Source organism: Myxine glutinosa, chromosome 7, assembly GCF_964187855.1.
Source record: "Myxine glutinosa chromosome 7, kmMyxGlut1.1, whole genome shotgun sequence".
In the NCBI taxonomy this organism is placed as follows: domain Eukaryota; kingdom Metazoa; phylum Chordata; class Myxini; order Myxiniformes; family Myxinidae; genus Myxine; species Myxine glutinosa.
The window spans coordinates 187,610,471-187,630,313 of NC_136267.1; the positions used below are offsets into that span (position 1 = coordinate 187,610,471).

Below are 19,843 nucleotides of genomic sequence, written 5' to 3' on the forward strand. Positions count from 1 at the left end.
CTCAGGACATTTCAGGCTGCTTGTTAACAATCCACTACGATAAATTAATTCCTTTACCCACAATCAAATAATTAGTACAAATTGAGGATATTCTCCCTATCACATTCATTTATAGATTCATTATGTTGGATCTAAATTTTCTCCCACTGCTGCAAGGAAGAACAATAGCTCTTATAAGTCTTTGTAATATCTCACTTCATTTACCCAGCATCAAAGAATTTATTTACTCTCCATTCCCATCTGTTAACCAGTGACTTTGTTTGAACTCCAAAACTTAATTTGATGAATCCCATGTGTACAGCTACCACTTATTGAAACCCCTACTTTTGTAGAAAATATCCAAGTAAGTGTTTTTTTTTTTTTTGTTTGTTTTTTACACCCCCTTAACTGTTGCTCATCCATTTCTATGCACCCAGTGAGTACTACTGACACCAGTATGCCAATATAGGTGTGCGAGATTAACAAATATGTTGCAGGTACACGTGACATCGCGTTCTGAGTATAAATAACGTAACAGCGCGTTCATGGCTGCCCCTTGGTTTAAGATTCACAATGCATTCCGTTTTAAAACTCACAATAGTTCCAACCAGCAAGATATTCTTTACTATTTTCCCATATCATCTATGCCTAATACACAACCATACATGCAGCACAATTTATATGCTGATAAAATTCAAGTTTATATATATATATATATAAATCCATGAGCAGAGTATTCTGGGAAGTCAGTGTAAGACCTCTCCCAAATTTGGATAATTTTGTACTCCCTCATTTCTTTTTATGAAGCTCATATCCATAAATAGATGTTATTCTCATATAAATTCTATCAAAAATGGAATCCCAAAATTACTCACAATTTTACTATTAATTAATGGCTGCTCATAACCCAGCACATCAAATCTTTATATTCCATCTCCCTTGACAAAAGAGATAATGTTCATAATCAAATTATATTTCTATTTTATTTTACGGATTCTCTGGATATTCAATCCCATCCACATAAAACTATCCATTTCCAGACAGGCACACTGTCGGTGTCAACAATCTTGTAAGATTGATATACAAAACAACAAAAAACAAAAACACTAACATTGACACACATAAACACACACACACATGCATTATGCGTATTTGTTTGCGTTGGAACCATTATTTACAGATCCGGATGGGTGTCAATTTTATTTCAATTTTTCAAAATTTGTCCTTCAATTTTATAAGCGCTAATACACAAATGGACCAAAAAGTTTATTCTTAGAAAACCCCTATGACGTCACATTGACATTACCCTTTCAGTTCTCACGATAATTTATCCAAATTTGACTACCCACCCATTTGTATGTCAGTCGACCACTGACCTATCATTCGTGTGGAACAATAGTCCGAAATTCCCACCTGATCATCATGTGACTCTTGTCACTTGGTTTCAAAAAAATTTGCAACGCAATTGTTCCAAACTTTGTAAATTTAAAATTGCTGTGCCCAAAATAGAAGATCCAATTTTGGCATTTGATCAATTAATTATTAATTTGTTAACAAGCAAAAAGAAAAAAAATGAATCATTCTTGCTCTGAAAACTTTTCAGACACAAGAATCATCGACAGTTATTCATGTTTGTCCAGTAATCTAATTTGTTGAGGCCAATCGTCATTTGGGATTTGTCGCAATGAAGGCCTAATCATTGTCTGAGGTACCGGTAAGCACTGGTACCCTTGATCTTGGTTTGCCCCATGAACTTGTCTTCCTGTTGACATACGGACATCTTCTTCTCCAATGTCCCATCTTTCCACACTCGAAACACCGGTTTCTGTCGTTGCCTGATCTGTGCACCTGTGCACTTGTATTGCTGGGCTGCATCTCTACATCCCTGAGTTGCCACTGCAATCTCTCGTTATCTCCTGAAACACGAAAAAATTCTCTGTACCGTCCTTTTTGGGGAGACAACTGGAAATCCGATGGGACAACTGTCACTTTCATTCCTAATTTCGAGGGCAGTTGTGCATTTGTCTCCTCCACTGTATCCTGTATCCTTTTTATTTTAAGTTCTAGATCCGTTATCCGTTCTTGCTGTTCCCGTTGTCTGGATTCACCATCCCAAAGATGGAATGCAAGCCAGTCTACCGTTAGATTCTGTCTCTTCCTGGCTTTCAATCTTTGTTCCAATCTTTCCAATCGACTTCGCTCAAATGTACCATCTCTTGGAAACTCCTCATCATGTCCCTTTGTCCACAAATACCAATTCTCGACCTGCCTTATAGCTTCGGCACCATAACGGTCGTACATATGATGTGTACAAGTACCTTTTTGTGGAATCTCTGGTTGTCCTTGTGTATTCTTGCAGGCTCCATTTCCCATTCTGCCTGTATGTGAATAACACTCAATATTCCCTCAATGTACCAGGTAGATTACTAGGATCTGCGCTTTGGAATGCACCTGTACACACCTGTACTATATGTCCTATAAATAAAATCTACTGGAGTTTGTTCCACCTTTTATCAAAGTAGCGTTGGATGCGTTGTAGCTTGTTCCAGGTTCCTCTAAAGCTTCACTCGTACCTCCAGGAAGGATCTCTCCACCTGTTCACACGGTGATTTCCAGAGAATCTCCCTCAGCTGTGGCTTTTGCACAATCCAATCTCACAGATCAGTATTTGCAGATGAGCCGGAGGGTCAGTATGAAATGGGTGAATCCTCAGGTGTCCGCTCTGTTGACGGGGAAATCACACAATGGTAACCGCACATATATATCTGTATATAAACTCACCACCTTGCTCAATTTTCCCAGGTTGTCTCCACATTGATAATATCTCGCAAAGATATCAAAGCTTCTTTCTTGAGACCGCATTTTCATCAATCAAACAATCAATATATTCAATTCAATTTATTCAGTTCAATTTATTCAGTTAAATTTATTCAATTAAATTCAATCAATTAGATTCAATCAATCAACAATTCAATCAATTATTCAATTTCAATTAATTCATCAATATTCATCAATAAATCAAATTAATCATTTTGGATGACTCCTTGCATAAGTCCTTTCCCCAATGATGTCAGGACAGGTCCATCCATTGACTGAGATCGAATCTCATCGGTCGTCACCTCTGGTTCGTACCTCATGTCAATTGATGAATCACCGTCCTGTCCTAGGGTCATTTCTGACATATTTCCCCATTTTGCCTGGTCTCCACAAATTTTCTTTGCAACCACTAAAGGCAACTCATCCTTCATTCGTGAGACAAGAATATCCAATCATATCATTCAACTTCTTCCATAAATGTGAAGAATATCCAATCATATCATTCAACTTCTTCCATAAGTGTCAAGAATATCCAATCCATAAAAAATGGCAAGAATATCCAATCATATCATTCAATGTACCATCCGTGATATTTGTTTGCTCATTCACTATTCCTGATTCGTCATCAAGGATCTCCATCATCACACAGCGTACTTAATTCCGCATTTTAATGAGAATTCAACAGGAATTTACGGCTCAAAGGAAAAAGAACGAGCAGACCTTTTGCAGGACGATCGTTACAAAAATCGTTACATATATTAAAGTATTTATAATGTCGACAAATCATATCTTAATTCTTACAAAATTTGGTTCTTTGAATAAATCACAGCACCGGGAGAACCAGCTCAAAAAAATGGATCTTTGTGTTTATTCAGCACCCTAGTAATTGGTTCTTTGTGTACTAATTACACAGCACCCAGGCCCCGCTCATATGGATCTTTGTGCAGCGCTGCACAGCACCTGAGCAAAAGGGGTTTCATCTACATTTTCCTTATCCGGTGTACCATCCGTGATATTTGTTTGCTCATTCACTATTCCTGATTCGTCATCAAGGATCTCCATCATCACACAGCGTACTTAATTCCGCATTTTAATGAGAATTCAACAGGAATTTACGACTCAAAGGAAAAAGAACGAGCAGACATTTTGCAGGACGATAACTGGAATTAGTCATGAAAATATATCCAAAATACACAAAAATACACACCCACACAAATAAACAACATTTATTCCGTTTAACAGAACAAACATTTCCTCTATCATGACATGCATGTCTTCAAAATTATATGACCAACAGAAAAAGTAAAATTAATTAAAAACTGCGGGCAGTGATGATCCGGGGACCATACCGCTCCATCCTGATTGGACGAGTGCGTGCTAGAGTCGTTAACAACGACAGTCCAGATCCGATTGTTCAAAATTTCAACTCAATCGATCGAAAAATGAACGCAGGGATGCATTTTAAAGGTGCAGTGGCACTAACTGAGTTGCCACGAATATGGCCACGAAATTGCCAATATGGCCATCACAAAATATTTTCCTTAATCAATTGGCTCATAGCATAACCAATCTGCAAGTATTTCATCCGAAGATGTATCTCTGAGGACTTTTAATTAAATAAGTCATTTATAAATCAACGAGTTAATTTATTAAATGATTAATCAATAAATCAAAATTTTCCTTGACAGCCACATCACTTGGTCAGTGTCATGTCCAAATATCAGCTTCCTTACTCAAAAGGTGCCTGAGTTAATGTAATGTAATTACTGTAATAAGATTACTGCAATTACTGTAATGATTACTGTAATTACTGTAATTACCGGAACTGTAATTACTGTAATTACCTCGTGAATAACTCGTGAAATAACTCGTGAATTCTTATCCGATTTACTTAACATTTGAGTGTCCCCAAAACGTTGGAGCAAAACGTTGCAACAACGAAAGTGAAACGTTGTAGCGACGTTGTGGAAACGTCAGCAAAACATAACATTTGAATGTTCCCAACACGTTGGAGCAAAACGTTGCAACAACGAAAGTGAAACGTTGTAGCGACGTTGTGGAAACGTCAGCAAAACATAACATTTGAATGTTCCCAACACGTTGGAGCAAAACGTTGCAACAACGAAAGTGAAACGTTGTAGCGACGTTGTGGAAACGTCAGCAAAACACAACATTTGAATGTTCCCAAAACGTTGGAGCAAAACGTTGCAACAACGAAAGTGAAACGTTGTAGCGACGTTGTGGAAACGTTAGCAAAACTCAACATTTGAATGTTCCCAAAACGTTGGAGCAAAACGTTGCAACAACGAAAGTGAAACGTTGTAGCGACGTTGTGGAAACGTTAGCAAAACATAACATTTGAATGTTCCCAAAACGTTGGAGCAAAACGTTGCAACAACGAAAGTGAAACGTTGTAGCGACGTTGTGGAAACGTCAGCAAAACACAACATTTGAATGTTCCCAAAACGTTGGAGCAAAACGTTGCAACAACGAAAGTGAAACGTTGTAGCGACGTTGTGGAAACGTTAGCACAACCCAACATTTGAATGTTCCCAATTTATCCCATTAAAATCCCATTAAATCCCATTAAAATCCTATTAAAATCCCATTAAAATCTTATTAAAATCCCATTAAAATCTTATTAAAATCCCATTAAAATCTTATTAAAATCCCATTAAAATCTTCAGACAAAACACTAGCAATATTATTCCTAGGACTAAAATTACCAGGACCATTATCAAACATTTATCAAAATATTAGGACCATCATCAAACCAATGAATGACTCAATCCTTTAATGACTACATCCAAACCCAGACATTTTGAGTTCCGTAACTTTAATACTTCAAATTTTCCATTCCTTCCCTTCCTGATCCTTAGATGTAGGGATGGGTTCTTTTTAGGATCATGTTGCATCGAGCATTATTTTCCAAAACAGTGTGAACATTAAACCACACCATTACCTCTGACATCCCACCATTTACACCAGCTTTTCCATGATGTCGCGATATGACCCCATAATCCCACAAAACTCTTCGTTGCTTTGACATCCAATATGAAAATTCTCATTTAACCCGTTCAAAGAACGTCCATTTCGCTAAATCGAACCAACCACAACCTTCGCCATTAATATCTATTGTAAGCGTGCCGAATCAGTAAGCATCACCCCTCCTATGAGCCTCGACCAGAGGGTGGTTGTTACTCACAAACACTCGTCGCTAGCTGTTCCATTGTCTGCCGATTCCCACTCTGCTGCCGATTTCCACTGAGCCATCAGAGTGGAATTTGGAATTTTTTTATTTCTCTGAGCTCATGAAAGTGGTGACAATGGGTGGTCTGCCATTGCTTTCCACAAAAGTATCTTTCACCTTTCAATAAAATATTTGTACCAACCAAATCTGCGAGTATGGGGCGCAGAGAAAATACACAAAAAGCAACAGCCCTGGCTTTGCTTCCTGGAAGCTTCCTGCAAAACGCTTTGCTTCTCGCAAAACGTCCGCCTATGGGAACTAGAGGGAGGGGAGGGAGAAGGAGCGGGAGCAAGAGACAGGGTGCCGGAATGGACATGAGGGACAATGAGGGACAGTGAGGGAGTGTTGGTATGCAATTTTCATCCAATCGCCATCTTTCACAATAATTCTGGACCGGCATGAGGTGGGGTATTCTGTCATGAATTTATTTGTTGATCGAACGAGTTTTAGACATGGCGGGAAAACTGAAAAAAAAAAATTCTCTCCTCCACCCTCTTTTTTTTTTTTTTTTTTTTTTTTTTTTTTTTACTTTGGACCCACGGCTTTCGTCCTACACAATTCCGTTTAATTTGTCTAAATCCGACCAGTCGTTCCAAAGATATAAGCCGTTTTGTCGCAATACCATAAATTGGAATGAGGTAAAATATATATATATATAAATATAATTCCATTTCCCGGCTCTCTGTCGCACGCCGAGCAAGTCGCGTGCTTTGAACAAGTGCAAAAAAAAAAAAAAACTACTTTACACGTGTACGGGTGTGTAAACGAGTGTACCGGCCTTACACGTCTTGGAAGCAAATGGTTGCATGGTGCACGCATGCTCCGTTTGCTCCCAGGTCACAGTAAGGCCTTTAATGACCAGCGCCGACCTGGTGCATTTTATTTAGACAGCGCAAAAAATACGTATTTACAGAAATCATTTAGAAAAACACGAATAATAGCTACAGTCGTTTATCGAAGTACCATTCGTGATGGGTCACGCCACCTATATCGCGGCATCGGTGCGCACGGAACCCCCAGGACCACCTCCTCCCCCATGTATGTACAAAACTATTTCCAAGTTCGTAAATCATATTGGACAAAAACAAGACACACTCACCTTTTAAAGACTTGTTTGTACAATTGATGTCAGCGGTGCCTCCAAATTGTAGGGGAAGTATTGGGGGAGACTCAAGACTCCAATGACCGGACACAGGTTTTACAAAAGGTCTGGTTTATTAACTGGTTATTCACTTCATTCCAATTACCAAATAATACCGCTTAATTCAATGGACCAGGTTAACTCTTTTCGCATGGTCCTTCTCGTTCGGCCGATGTTCCTCCGCCACTCCCGTCGGGCAGAGGGTCTGATGATGAGTCCTCGTCCGTTCCGTCGGTCAGAGCTTCTGCTCACAAGTTCCCTTGACTCAACGTTTGCTCTCGTTTATATGGACAAACTGGACTTAATCCCCTGTCCGCTGAACGTTAATCCTTTCTCCGCTAATGCCCCGAGGTCATGCATGCACCAAGTCCTGGCATCAGCTCGCTCCCCTCCTGCTGTGAGTTCCGTTTACCAAACGATAGGGGGGTGCTCCAGCCAGGGGCTGTGACCAGGTGGACAAGAGATTACCATGTTCGGGCACATTCCTGACACTCGTTTACGAACTCGTCTTTCACAGAGTTTGCAGGTAAAATGTATCTGCTTCGTTACCAGTGTTAATTAATAAGTTACCAGTGCCAATTAATAAGTTACACTGAGTTACACTTCCACAGGCACAATCCTGGACGGGGCGGCACTCTGACACGGGATACGCGAATGTCTCATTCATCCCAGCAAGCTGGTACTCATTTTGCCGACCTCGGAAGGATGACAGGCTGAGTCAACCCCACCTGATCTTCTGACTTGGTTATGACTTTCTTCCCTGAAATGTCTGCTGCTCTTCTTCTGCTCCAATCAAGTCATCTGATCATGTGCTTGTTAAAGTGGACATCTCTCTGACCATTCTCAGAGAACCTCCTCAGTGTCGACAAGTCTGGCATTTCACTCAGGCTGACTGGCACGGTCTTCAAGCAGCCATCAATCATCTGGACTGGTCTCCCATTTCTACTGCCTCTGACATCAACTCTTCCTTGGAATTCTTCCAAAGCAAACTGCTCTCTCTCATGCACAGATTTATCCCATCTCGTCTTCAGTTGTCTTACCCTTCCTCCCGTCCATGGTACACGGAATCTTGTGGTGAGGCAGTTGCCCTGAAACAACTTGCCTTCACCTCCTGTAAAGTAAATCCAATGGAAGGAAATCTCATTTCCTTTCACAAAACCCGAAACAAGTGTGTGTCCACCCTCAGGAGAGCCAGGAAACAATATCTCTCCACTCTCAAGACTGAACTCTCAAACCTGTCTCCCTCTTCTAAATCCTGGTGGTGTCTGGTCAAATCTGTTTCTGGTGTTTGTTCCCCTTGCACCCCCTCCCTTACCTCAAACGGCTACACAACGGACTCCGCACGTGACAAAGCTGAATGCCTCAACTCTGTGTCTACCTCAAAATATTGTGTCCCAAACCCATCCCTCTTTGTACCCACTGTACCCAGTCTTACCCAACTGCTCCTGGACTCTGTGTCCTTTTCTCCTGACAAGGTGGAGAAGTTTCTGTCAATCCTCGAATCTGATTCTGCAACTGGACCAGATGGCATCAGCCCACGGGTCCTAAAATACTGCTCTGCTGGTCCTAAAACTCAGGATCCTTGCAACTACAGACCAATCAGCCTTCTCCCAATTATCAGCAAAGTCATGGAATCCATCATTGCTTCGGATATCAAATATTTCCTCTTTTCCAATGGCTTGATCTCTGATCACCAATTTGGATTCAGACCAGGTCACTCTACTCTGGACATGCTGCTTCTGCTCTCTCAACAATGGATGGAGGTCCTCAATGCCAAACAGGAAATTAGAGCTGTCTCCTTCGATACAGTCTGGCACCCAGCTGTGCTCACCAAACTCTCCTCCTATGGTGTCCATGGAAATCTCCACGCATGGCTTGCGGTCTTCCTCTCTGGTCTTAGTCAATGTGTGGCCCTGAATGGATTTCTCTCATCTCCCCTTCCTGTTCTGGCTGGAGTTCCCCCAAGGCAGTGTTCTGGGCCCTGTGCTTTTTCTGGTCTTCATCAATGATCTCTCTGACTCTCTTGAAAATCCTCTCTATTTCTTTGCTGATGACTCCACTCTCTGCTGCTCCATTCCTCACCCCTCAATTCGGCACTCTGCAGCCTCCTCACTCTCTGCAGACCTTGGACAAAATCACAGCCTGGTCAAACAAGTGGAACATGTCTTTCAATCTTGACAAATCTCACAGTCTTACTATGTCTCCGAAAAGACCGACTGGAAAACCCTCCCATCTACTTTCTGAATAATCCTCTCCAAGAAGTTCTGTCAACCAAGCTTTTGGGTCTCACTATCTGCCAGGATCTTTCCTGGGAAAACCACATTTCGAATCTGGCCTCCAAAGCCAGTCGCCGACTGGGCATCCGCCGTCATGCGAAGTCCTTCCTTGGCACACCTGAGCTCCTCACTACATACAAGGCTTTCATCCGCAGCTCAATGGAATACTGTTCTCCCCTCTGGGCCGGTGCTCCTGCCTCACACATAGCTCGTCTTCACACTGTTGAAACCAAAGCTTTGAGAATCATTGGAATCTCCTGCGATGAATCGAACTCCGAGGGCCTTTCACTTACTCACTGCAGGCAGGTTGGTGGTCTTTCTGTCTTCTACCGACTCCTTTCCGGCCTTGCTCCCCCAGCTCTATTTGTGCTCTGTCCCCCAAATATTCCTACAGGTCGCACAAGATCTGCCAGCAACTCTCTTATGGTTAAACTGCCAAAATCTAGGCTGCCTGCTCACCTTCACTCTTTCGTTCCTTTTTACTCCCACCTCTGGAACAAACTCCCTCACTCTCTTCAATCCCACTCCTCCCGCCACGTCTTTAAAACAGCTGTTCACCTCCATCTCTTGTCTTCCCCCACCCAAAACCATGATCTCTTCTACCCCCGTTAATTCACCCCAGATACACTTTTTTTTTGAAATACCGACTTCTTTCTTTCCTGGAAGTTCTAGCAGTGTCCATGTGGTTTATACCTTTCCCACCCCCGCCCCCCCCCCACCTTCCCATGCCTCCTCCCCCCATGCCCCCTCCCTCCCAGGGATCTTCTGTAGTCCCTGTTCTCTGCTGTTGTACTTGTGTGCTTTCCTCTCTCTCCGCATCTCGTCTCCTGCTCCCTTTATTGTATGTTTTGTGTGTCCGTTTGTTTTTCTTTGTGATCAATGTTAGCTCTTACAGGAGCCTCGATCTTGTATACAAAAGAAAAAAAGAAAAAGTCAACGGCATGGCAAGGACTTGAACTCAGGACATTGCGATCTCAAGCCAGGAACGTTAATCGTTTAGTCAACACAAGGCTTCCAAAGAAAGTACGGTACATAATTTTATTTAATGAAAGAATATGTGCATGGCTACAATGCTGGGTACACTTTTATACAGATTAAATAAAATGCCCTGAATTTAAAAAAATGAACTGAATAAAAAGACACCTATGGGTTTATGTTGTAGCAAATAGTCTTGAGGACCTGCAAAAACCTGATTTTCACATTATATCATGCACTTAGATTTGCGATGGTTGAGTAAACAAGACAAAAATGGCATATTTTCGAAATAAAATGACATTCCCACTTTGTCAATTTTTATTTCATTATCTTTAAATAAAAATATGCATTGATGATTAAAATTGTAATGAAATGAAATGTTTGATGTCGAGTATGTCTCCTGGTGTTTTTTTTACATTTTTTCAAATTCTTTGAGACATACAATGTGTGGCAAAATAAGTGATTCGTGCATAACGCTTGGTGTCCACCAAATTCACAATAATTGTGATGTCAGTTTCATTATCAAATCACGAAGGACTCGTGAAATGAACTAGGTGTGTAGGTTAAGAAATACCTTAAGAAGAATGCCCTTGATGCTTATTCAATCGATCAATCAGAAAGTTTAATTTTTTCACGATAATCTTGTATTTTTTTTCGTGCACGAATCACATCCCAGCAAAAGTGAAAAGAAACCCGGATCGATCGAAACTTGATTATGTGTAACTTGGGTCCCGTTTGTTGTGATAGAAAAGCAGTCACTCGCTGGGAGACGACCACCCGTTTACGGACGACATCGGAACTTGTTTTCGTGTCCTTGTCTTCCGGTGCTGCGTTATGCACGAATCCAGCGTGGAAGTGCACTCTCATTTTCATTTTGGTGAAAGCGAATCATGTAGCAGGTCTGATGCTTCAAACTCGGATACTCCAATATATACAGAACAACATAATACAGTATACTTTCTGTTTCCTGAAATTTTATTTTTCCACTCAGATGTAACACTTGGTGCACCCAGTATTGTATCTTATGCACAGATGTTAAAAGCCTTAAAGACAGTAAGCTCATCACGTTTTAACTTTCGCACTATCATGTTTTTTTCACTATTTTCTTGCAAACAATCTAATTTTTAAACAAATATTTTTTAGCCGAACTAAATTGTCGAACTAAATAATATCTCAGTGAGGCAGCACTATGGAATAAGGATGGAATATATTAAATATATATTTCACAATTCAAATTACAGGACACATACATATTTAAGAAGAATGAGCAGTCGTCCTGGTTTCACAATACTCAGGTTGAGTGGAGTTCTGTGCCGTATATCGAAACATTTGAGAGGTTGCACTACAACTTGGGCATAGATTGTCGCCTGTACCTGGAAAAGGAGTTTACGCCATACCTCATTCACGCAATGCCTCATTCACGCAATGCCTCATTCATGCAATTTTTCATTCACGCAATTTTTCATTCACGCAATGCCTCGTTCACGCCATGCCTCGTTCACGCCATGCCTCGTTCACGCCATGCCTCGTTCACGCCATGCCTCGTTCACGCCATGCCTCGTTCACGCCATGCCTCGTTCACGCCATGCCTCGTTCACGCCATGCCTCGTTCACGCCACGCCTCGTTCACGCCACGCCTCATTCACGCCACGCCTCATTCACGCCACGCCTCATTCACGCCACGCCTCATTCACGCCACGCCTCATTCACGCCACGCCTCATTCACGCCACGCCCCATTCACGCCACGCCCCATTCACGCCCCGCCCCATTCACGGCCCGCCTCATTCACGCCCCTCCTCATTCACGCCCCGCCCCATTCACGCCACGCCCCATTCATGCCACGCCCCATTCACGCCACTCCTCATTCACGCCACGCCTCATTCACGCCACGCCTCATTCACGCCACGCCTCATTCACGCCACGCCTCATTCACGCCACGCCTCATTCACGCCACGCCTCATTCACGCCACGCCTCATTCACGCCACGCCTCATTCACGCCATGCCTCATTCACGCCCCGCCTCATTCACGCCCCGCCTCATTCACGCCCCGCCTCATTCACGCCCCGCCTCATTCACGCCCCGCCTCATTCACGCCCCGCCTCATTCACGCCACGCCTCATTCACGCCACGCCTCATTCACGCCACGCCTCATTCACGCCACGCCTCATTCACGCCACGCCTCATTCACGCCACGCCTCATTCACGCCACGCCTCATTCACGCCACGCCTCATTCACGCCACGCCTCATTCACGCCACGCCTCATTCACGCCACGCCTCATTCACGCCACGCCTCATTCACGCCACGCCTCATTCACGCCACCCCTCATTCACGCCACCCCTCATTCACGCCACGCCTCATTCACGCCACGCCTCATTCACGCCACGCCTCATGCACGCCACGCCTCATGCACGCCACCCCTCATGCACGCCACCCCTCATGCACGCCACCCCTCATGCACGCCACCCCTCATTCACGCCACCCCTCATTCACGCCACCCCTCATTCACGCCACCCCTCATTCACGCCATGCCTCAATCCTATAAAGCTTTGTCTTCTGAATATCGATGATTACCTCTACATTTACGTGAGTATTGGTGGTTACCTCTACATTTACTTGAATATCTTTGGTTACCTGCATATTTACTTCAATATGGGTGGTTACCTGTACATTTACTTGAATATCAATGATTACCTGCACGTTTACTTGAATATCGGTGGTTAACTGCATATTTACTTCAATATCGGTGGTTACCTGTACATTTGCTTGAATATCGGTGGTTATGTGTGCATTTATTTGAATATTGGTTACGTGCACATTTACTTGCATATCGGTGGCTATGTGTACATTTAATTGAATATCGGTTATGTGTACATTTACTTGAATATCGGTGGTTATGTGTACATTTACTTGAATATCGGTGGTTATGTGTACATTCTCTTGAATATCGGTGGTTATGTGTGCATTTACTTGAATATCGGTTACGTGCATATTTACTTGAATATCGGTGGTTATGTGTACATTTACTTGAATATCGGTGGTTATGTGTACATTTACTTCAATATCGGTGGTTATGTGTACATTTACTTGAATATCTGTGGTTATGTGTACATTTACTTGAATATCGGTGGTTATGTGTACATTTACTTGAATAGCGGTGGTTATGTGTACATTTACTTGAATATCGGTGGTTATGTGTACATTTACTTGAATATCGGTGGTTATGTGTACATTTACTTCAATATCGGTGGTTATGTGTACATTTACTTCAATATCGGTGGTTATGTGTACATTTACTGGAATATCGGTGGTTATCTGTACATTTACTTGAATATCGGTGGTTATGTGTACATTTACTTGAATATCGGTGGTTATGTGTACATTTACTTCAATATCGGTGGTTATGTGTACATTTACTTCAATATCGGTGGTTATGTGTACCTTTACTTCAATATCGGTGGTTTTGTGTACATTTACTGGAATATCGGTGGTTATGTGTACATTTACTTGAATATCGGTGGTTATGTGTACATTTACTTCAATATCGGTGGTTATGTGTACATTTACTTCAATATCGGTGGTTATGTGTACATTTACTTCAATATCGGTGGTTATGTGTACATTTACTTCAATATCAGTGGTTATGTGTACATTTACTTCAATATCGGTGGTTATGTGTACATTTACTTCAATATCGGTGGTTATGTGTACATTTACTTGAATATCGGTGGTTATGTGTACATTTACTTCAATATCGGTGGTTATGTGTACATTTACTTGAATATCAGTGGTTATGTGTACATTTACTTCAATATCGGTGGTTAACTGCATTTTTACTTCAATATCGGTGGTTACCTGTACATTCATTTGAATATCAATGATTACCTGCACATTTACTTGAATATCGGTGGATACCTCTACATTTACTTGAATATCGGTTACGTGCATATTTACTTGAATATCATTGCTCCTGCCTCACAGCCTGGTGTTGGCTTAGCGGTTAGGGTGCCGGCTTGGGATCCTATGATCCTGGGTTCGAATCCCGGTCGATCGCTGAATTAACGCCAGGGGGGTTGACTCAGCCTGTCATCCTTCCGAGGTCGGCAAATTGAGTACCAGCTTGCTGGGATGAATGATCCCGGTGTGTACCCCGGTTTAGAATCGGTACACCATATCCCTGCGCATCGTAAGAGGCGACTAAGGGTTGGCGCCAGGAAGGGCATCCGGCCATAAAAACATTGCCTCAAAAACAGGGAACCATGATTGTCATGGGGCCCGCAAGGCTAACCCCCGCTGTAGCGGGGAAAATGGCCTTAAAACGATCATTCATTCATTCATCATTGGTTACCTGCGTGTTTACTTAGTAATGCGTTTTGTTCATCTGCAGGGTCAGTGTCTTCATGTGATGCATTTATCAATGCATTTCAAGGCAGAGGATTGAAGCCTGAGGCTATCTGTCCATGTGCCACGTCACCTGAAGGTCTCACTGTGGCCATACGTAGGTGAGTGCAGCTCTTATCTACTTTGAGTTCTTATCTTTTATTATTCTCTGCGTGGTAGCTTTTATCTATATGTACAGTATATTAAAGGAGCTGCGTCTATGTGTGTGGAACGCTTTTTCGCACTAACGAAGAAAGATATTTCGAACTTGGCTTTGTCTGTGATTGAACAGCATCTACTAGTTTGAGGCAGTGACTTTAACCACTCGGCCATGGGCACTTTTATCAGTTTTTACTCAGCGCACTCAAAGCGAAAAGCATGGTTATGCAATTGGCTCACTTTGTCTGTCTATCTGTCCACAAACATCAGTTTACAAACAGACTGTCCACAAATATAATTTTGGAAACATGTCTGTCTGTCTCCAAAGTACAAAGTCTGTCTGTTAAAGATCCCATCAGGAGGAAGAGGAACAGGGAGCAGGACTTCACACAAACCTACACACAGACACTCTACAAATTATATCGAAACTCTAAGAGAGACGTTTGTCTGGCTGCCTGTGTCTGTATATCTGTCAGCCAATGTTTTCTGCATAATTGTGACAACTACGAACATGAGGCAGGTTGAGCATGACACGTGGTAATTTGCTCTCTCTTACTAATGCATCATGTTTTATTGCAGGCCTGCAGCTGATAGCACACTGGCTGCAGGCCGTGGTGTGCTTTCCATGTCTGGCCTAAGCTATGGCGTCATCCGTGCAGACTCTGAGGAGAAATTGTCTGTGCTGACAGTACAAGACACTGGAAAAGTTATTCCTGGAGGTGAGATTTGTCCGCATGTTCCTTTCATTTAATAAAAATGTGGCTACTTGTAAGTATTTCAAATACGGAGAAGGTTAATAAGAAATAGGCCTTCCCTTCCCCTTCCGTCATGCTGCCTTCCCTTTTCCTCATGCTGCCATTCCCTTCATCTCCCATTCTCCAAGTGCCGCAGTCTTTGCTGATGAGAAACATTTCCATAACATGATGCTGGTACCACCATGCTTAACAGTAGGGATGGTGTTCTTTGGGTGATGTGCTGTGTTGGGTTTGTGCCAAATGTAACGTTTTGCATTTGGGCCAAAAAGTCAGTCTCTTGGTTTCGTCAGACAACAAAACTTTTTGCCGCATGGCTTCAGAATCTCCAGGGTGTTTTTTTGCATTCCTCAAACGGGACTCAAGGTGGGCTTTTTGAGCAATGGCTTCCTTCTTGCCACCCTGCCATACAGGCCAGACTTGTGGAGTGCTTGGGATATTGTTGTCACATGCACACAGTGACCAGTCTTTGCCGTGAAGGCCTGTAACTCTTTCAAAGTTGCCATTGGCCTCTTGGTGGCCTCTGTGATCAGTCTCCTCCTTGATTGGTCATCCATTTTGGAGGGACGACCTGATCTAGGCAGGGTCTTGGTGGGACCATACACCTTCCACTTCATAATGATTGTCTTGGCTGTGCTCCAAGGGATATTCAAGTCCTTTGAAATATTTTTATGCCCATTCCCTGATCTGCGCCTTTCCACAACTTCATCCCGGAGGTCTTTTAAATGCTTCTTGGTGCTCATGGTTGAGTCCTTCCTGTGAAATGCACTACCCAGCAGAGGAAACCAACAGGAACAGCTGATTTTATTCTGAAATAATCAGAATCGCTACAATTTAACACAGGATTTTGAAGGTGATTGGTTATACCTGAGCTAATTTACAATTGCTATTAAAAGGGAGTGGACACTTATCTAACCTAGATAATCTAGTTTTGTATTTTAAATAAATTTTCTGAAATTTGTAGAATTTGTTTTTCACTTGGAAGTTGTCGGTTACGATGTGTAAATAAAGGTAGAAAAAGTTTGATTTCATGTATTTTAATTCCAGGTTTTAAGGTTAAAAAAAAAGGTGAACATTTTGAAAGGGGGGGGGGGGGGGGGGGGGGTAGACTTTCTATAGACACTGTATTTGTTTGAATATATATATTTTTATATATATATATAGATATAATACAATAAATCCATTTTATAGTTCTCCAACCTAAAGTTTTGTCTTAAAAACTCAACGTTTTGGCCAGCAACCCGGCATGCAATGGGGCCTCCACGAGCCTTTGTCAAGAGCCTGATGTAGGTGGGATCTTGATGAAGCTCTTGACAAAGGCGAGTGGAGGCCCCATTGCATGCTAGGTTGCTGGCCGAAACGTTGAGTTAAGACAAAACTAAAGGTAGGAGAACTATACAATTGACTTATTGGATATAATTCCCAATCGCCGTTCATATATACAGACTTGGCATTTAATATGGAATTTTTTTTTTCTTGACTTAGGTTTACTTTCTGAACTCAGCATATAAATCTGGTGAGTTTCTTTTACGCTTCGGTGATTTCTTTGTTAAAAGAATCATGTCACTGATTGTCTGTCGCAGCAAGAAGTCAACAACACGATTATATCACAGGTGGCCTGGCAAAATGTACGGACAGGTGCATTTGATGATTGGCTTCACAGTCGGGTATACAAGGCTTGTTGCGTTCTGTATTAGTGGAAAACAACTGCTGCACGTCTCCAAAAGTTATTGCCGCTTCCTCTGGAGATGGTCCCGTCAACTCGACAATGCTGTTTGTCATGGAGTGGTAGCTTTACGAAATTACGGCATGAAACAGTGTGCTATTGCTCGGCAGTATGGCATCACTCAAGGTCAGGTGTCAAAGATCCTGAAACGAAATGCTCAGAGGGGTGTCCCTACTCCAATACCGAGGCCAGGAAGTCCCCGCAGAACCACAAGGAGGGATGATCGCCAGCTGCACCGGTTAGTCTGCAATGGCCGTACCAAGTCAGCTAATCGGCTTAGGGCTGAATGGCAGCAACTGACAAATGTGCCTGTATCCAGAAGGCTAGTCAACCAACGACTGGTTCAAGCAGGCTATCGTGCCAGGCGTCCCCTGAGAAAGCCACGCCTGACCAGACAACACCGCCAGCGCCGATTGCAGTGGGCCAGAGAGCACCGTCAATGGCAGCCAGGACACTGAAATCACGTGATCTTCAGTGACGAGTCCATATTTCTGGTCTATCATCAAGATGGCCGCGTCCGAGTGCGCAGACAAGTGCATGAAGCCGACAACAAAGATTGTATAGTGCCAAGAGTCCAAGCTGGAGGTGGTGGGGTGACCGTTTGGGATGCTTTTCATGCAGGGGGCAAAACTGACCTGGTTGTTCTGAATGGAAACCTAAACCAGTTCAAGTACAGGGCCATTCTGGAAGAAACATTGCTTCCATTTGCTCGTGCAGCCTTTCGAGGAAACTTTGTCTTCCAAGATGGCAATGCACGGCCTCATCGTGCTCGCATGATGCAACACTTTCTTGCTGACCGTGGTGTAGAGCATATAGAGTGGCCTGCCATGTCCCCGGATATGAATCCGATAGAGAACTTGTCGGCAGAATTAACACGTCAAATCAACAACTTGGTCCAGCAGCACCTCTGTGCGTCAATTGCACCAGACTATTGTCACTGCATGGCAAGCGATTCCTGTCCAAACCTTGGCAAATCTTGTGAACAGCATGCCTCAACGTGTACGTGCTCTCCTGAATGCTCGTGGGGGTTACACGAAGTACTGAACTGTAATTTTACTGTCCGTAATCCCAGTCGTAATTTAACTTTTGTTTTTGTTAAAAAAAAATTTGGGCTCATGTGCAAAATAAAGAGATACTTCTGGAAAACGTACAGAAGTTTAACACAGTACTGTCCACGAATTGAGTTCGATATCAGTTTACATCACTTTCAAGGATCAATTTATTTGTTTCGAAATGTCAAATGTGATTTTTGTTTCTTTTAAAGGTGACATTAACAAAATCTAGAATAATTTCAACATAATTCCAATGAACTTTTGGTTCTAAGACATCTTGAAAAGTAAGTTCACCCCCACAAAAAAAATATTCCATATTAACATCAGAGGGTTGCTGGCAGATCTTGTGCGACCTGTAGGAATATTTGGGGGACAGAGCACAGAGAGAGCTGGGGGTGCAAGGCCGGAGAGGAGTCGGTAGAAGACAGAAAGACCACCTACCTGCCTGCGGTGAGTGAGTGAAAGGCCCTCAGAGATAGCTTCATCGCGGGAGATTCCAATAATTCTGAAAGCTTTGGTTTCAACAGCGTGAAGCCGAGCTAGGTGTGAGGCAGGAGCACCGGCCCATAGGGGAGAACAGTATTCCATTGAGCTGCGGATGAAAGCCTTGTATGTGGTGAGGAGCTCAGGTGTGCCGAGGAAGGACTTCGCACGACGGAGGATGCCCAGTCGGCGACTGGCTTTGGAGGCCAGCTTTGAAATGTGGTTTTCCCAAGAAAGATCATGGCAGATAGTGAGACCCAAAATCTTGAGCGACAGAACTTCTTGGAGAGGATTGTTGAGAAAGTAGATGGGAGGGTTGTCCAGTCGATCTTTTCGGAGAGACATAGTAAGAGTGTGAGATTTGTCAGGATTGAAAGACATGTTCCACTTGTTTGACCAGTCTGTGATTTTGTCCAGGTCTTCAGAGAGTGAGGAGGCAGCAGACTGCCGATCTGAGGGAAGAGGAATGGAGCGGCAGAGAGTGGAGTCATCAGCAAAGAGATAGAGAGGATTTTCGAGAGAGTCAGAGAGATCATTGATGAAGACCAGAAAAAGCACGGGGCCCAGAACACTGCCTTGGGGAACTCCAGCCTGAACAGGAAGAGGAGATGAGAGAAACCCATTCAGGGCCACACGTTGACGACGACTAGAGAGGAAGTCCGCCAGCCATGCGTGGAGATTTCCATGGATACCAAAGGAGGAGAGTTTGGTGAGCAGAGCGGGGTGCCAGACCGTGTCGAAGGCACGTGATATGTCGAGGGAGACAGCTCTAACTTCCTGTTTGGCATTGAGGACCTCCATCCATTGTTGAGACAGCAGAAGCAGCATGTCCAGAGTAGAGTGACCTGGTCT

At 43.0% G+C, this 19,843-nt stretch overlaps 1 protein-coding gene across 1 annotated transcript in view; it reads left to right on the forward strand.

Annotated features, from left to right (window-relative positions):
• Positions 1-19,843, forward strand: part of LOC137430925 (disco-interacting protein 2 homolog C) — a gene marked incomplete in the record, with an annotated part of 587,612 nt that overhangs the window by 288,393 nt on the left and 279,376 nt on the right. Inside the window, 2 exon segments of the mRNA XM_078782629.1 lie at positions 14,827-14,941; positions 15,558-15,697. Coding sequence (XP_078638755.1) covers positions 14,827-14,941; positions 15,558-15,697 — 255 coding nt within the window.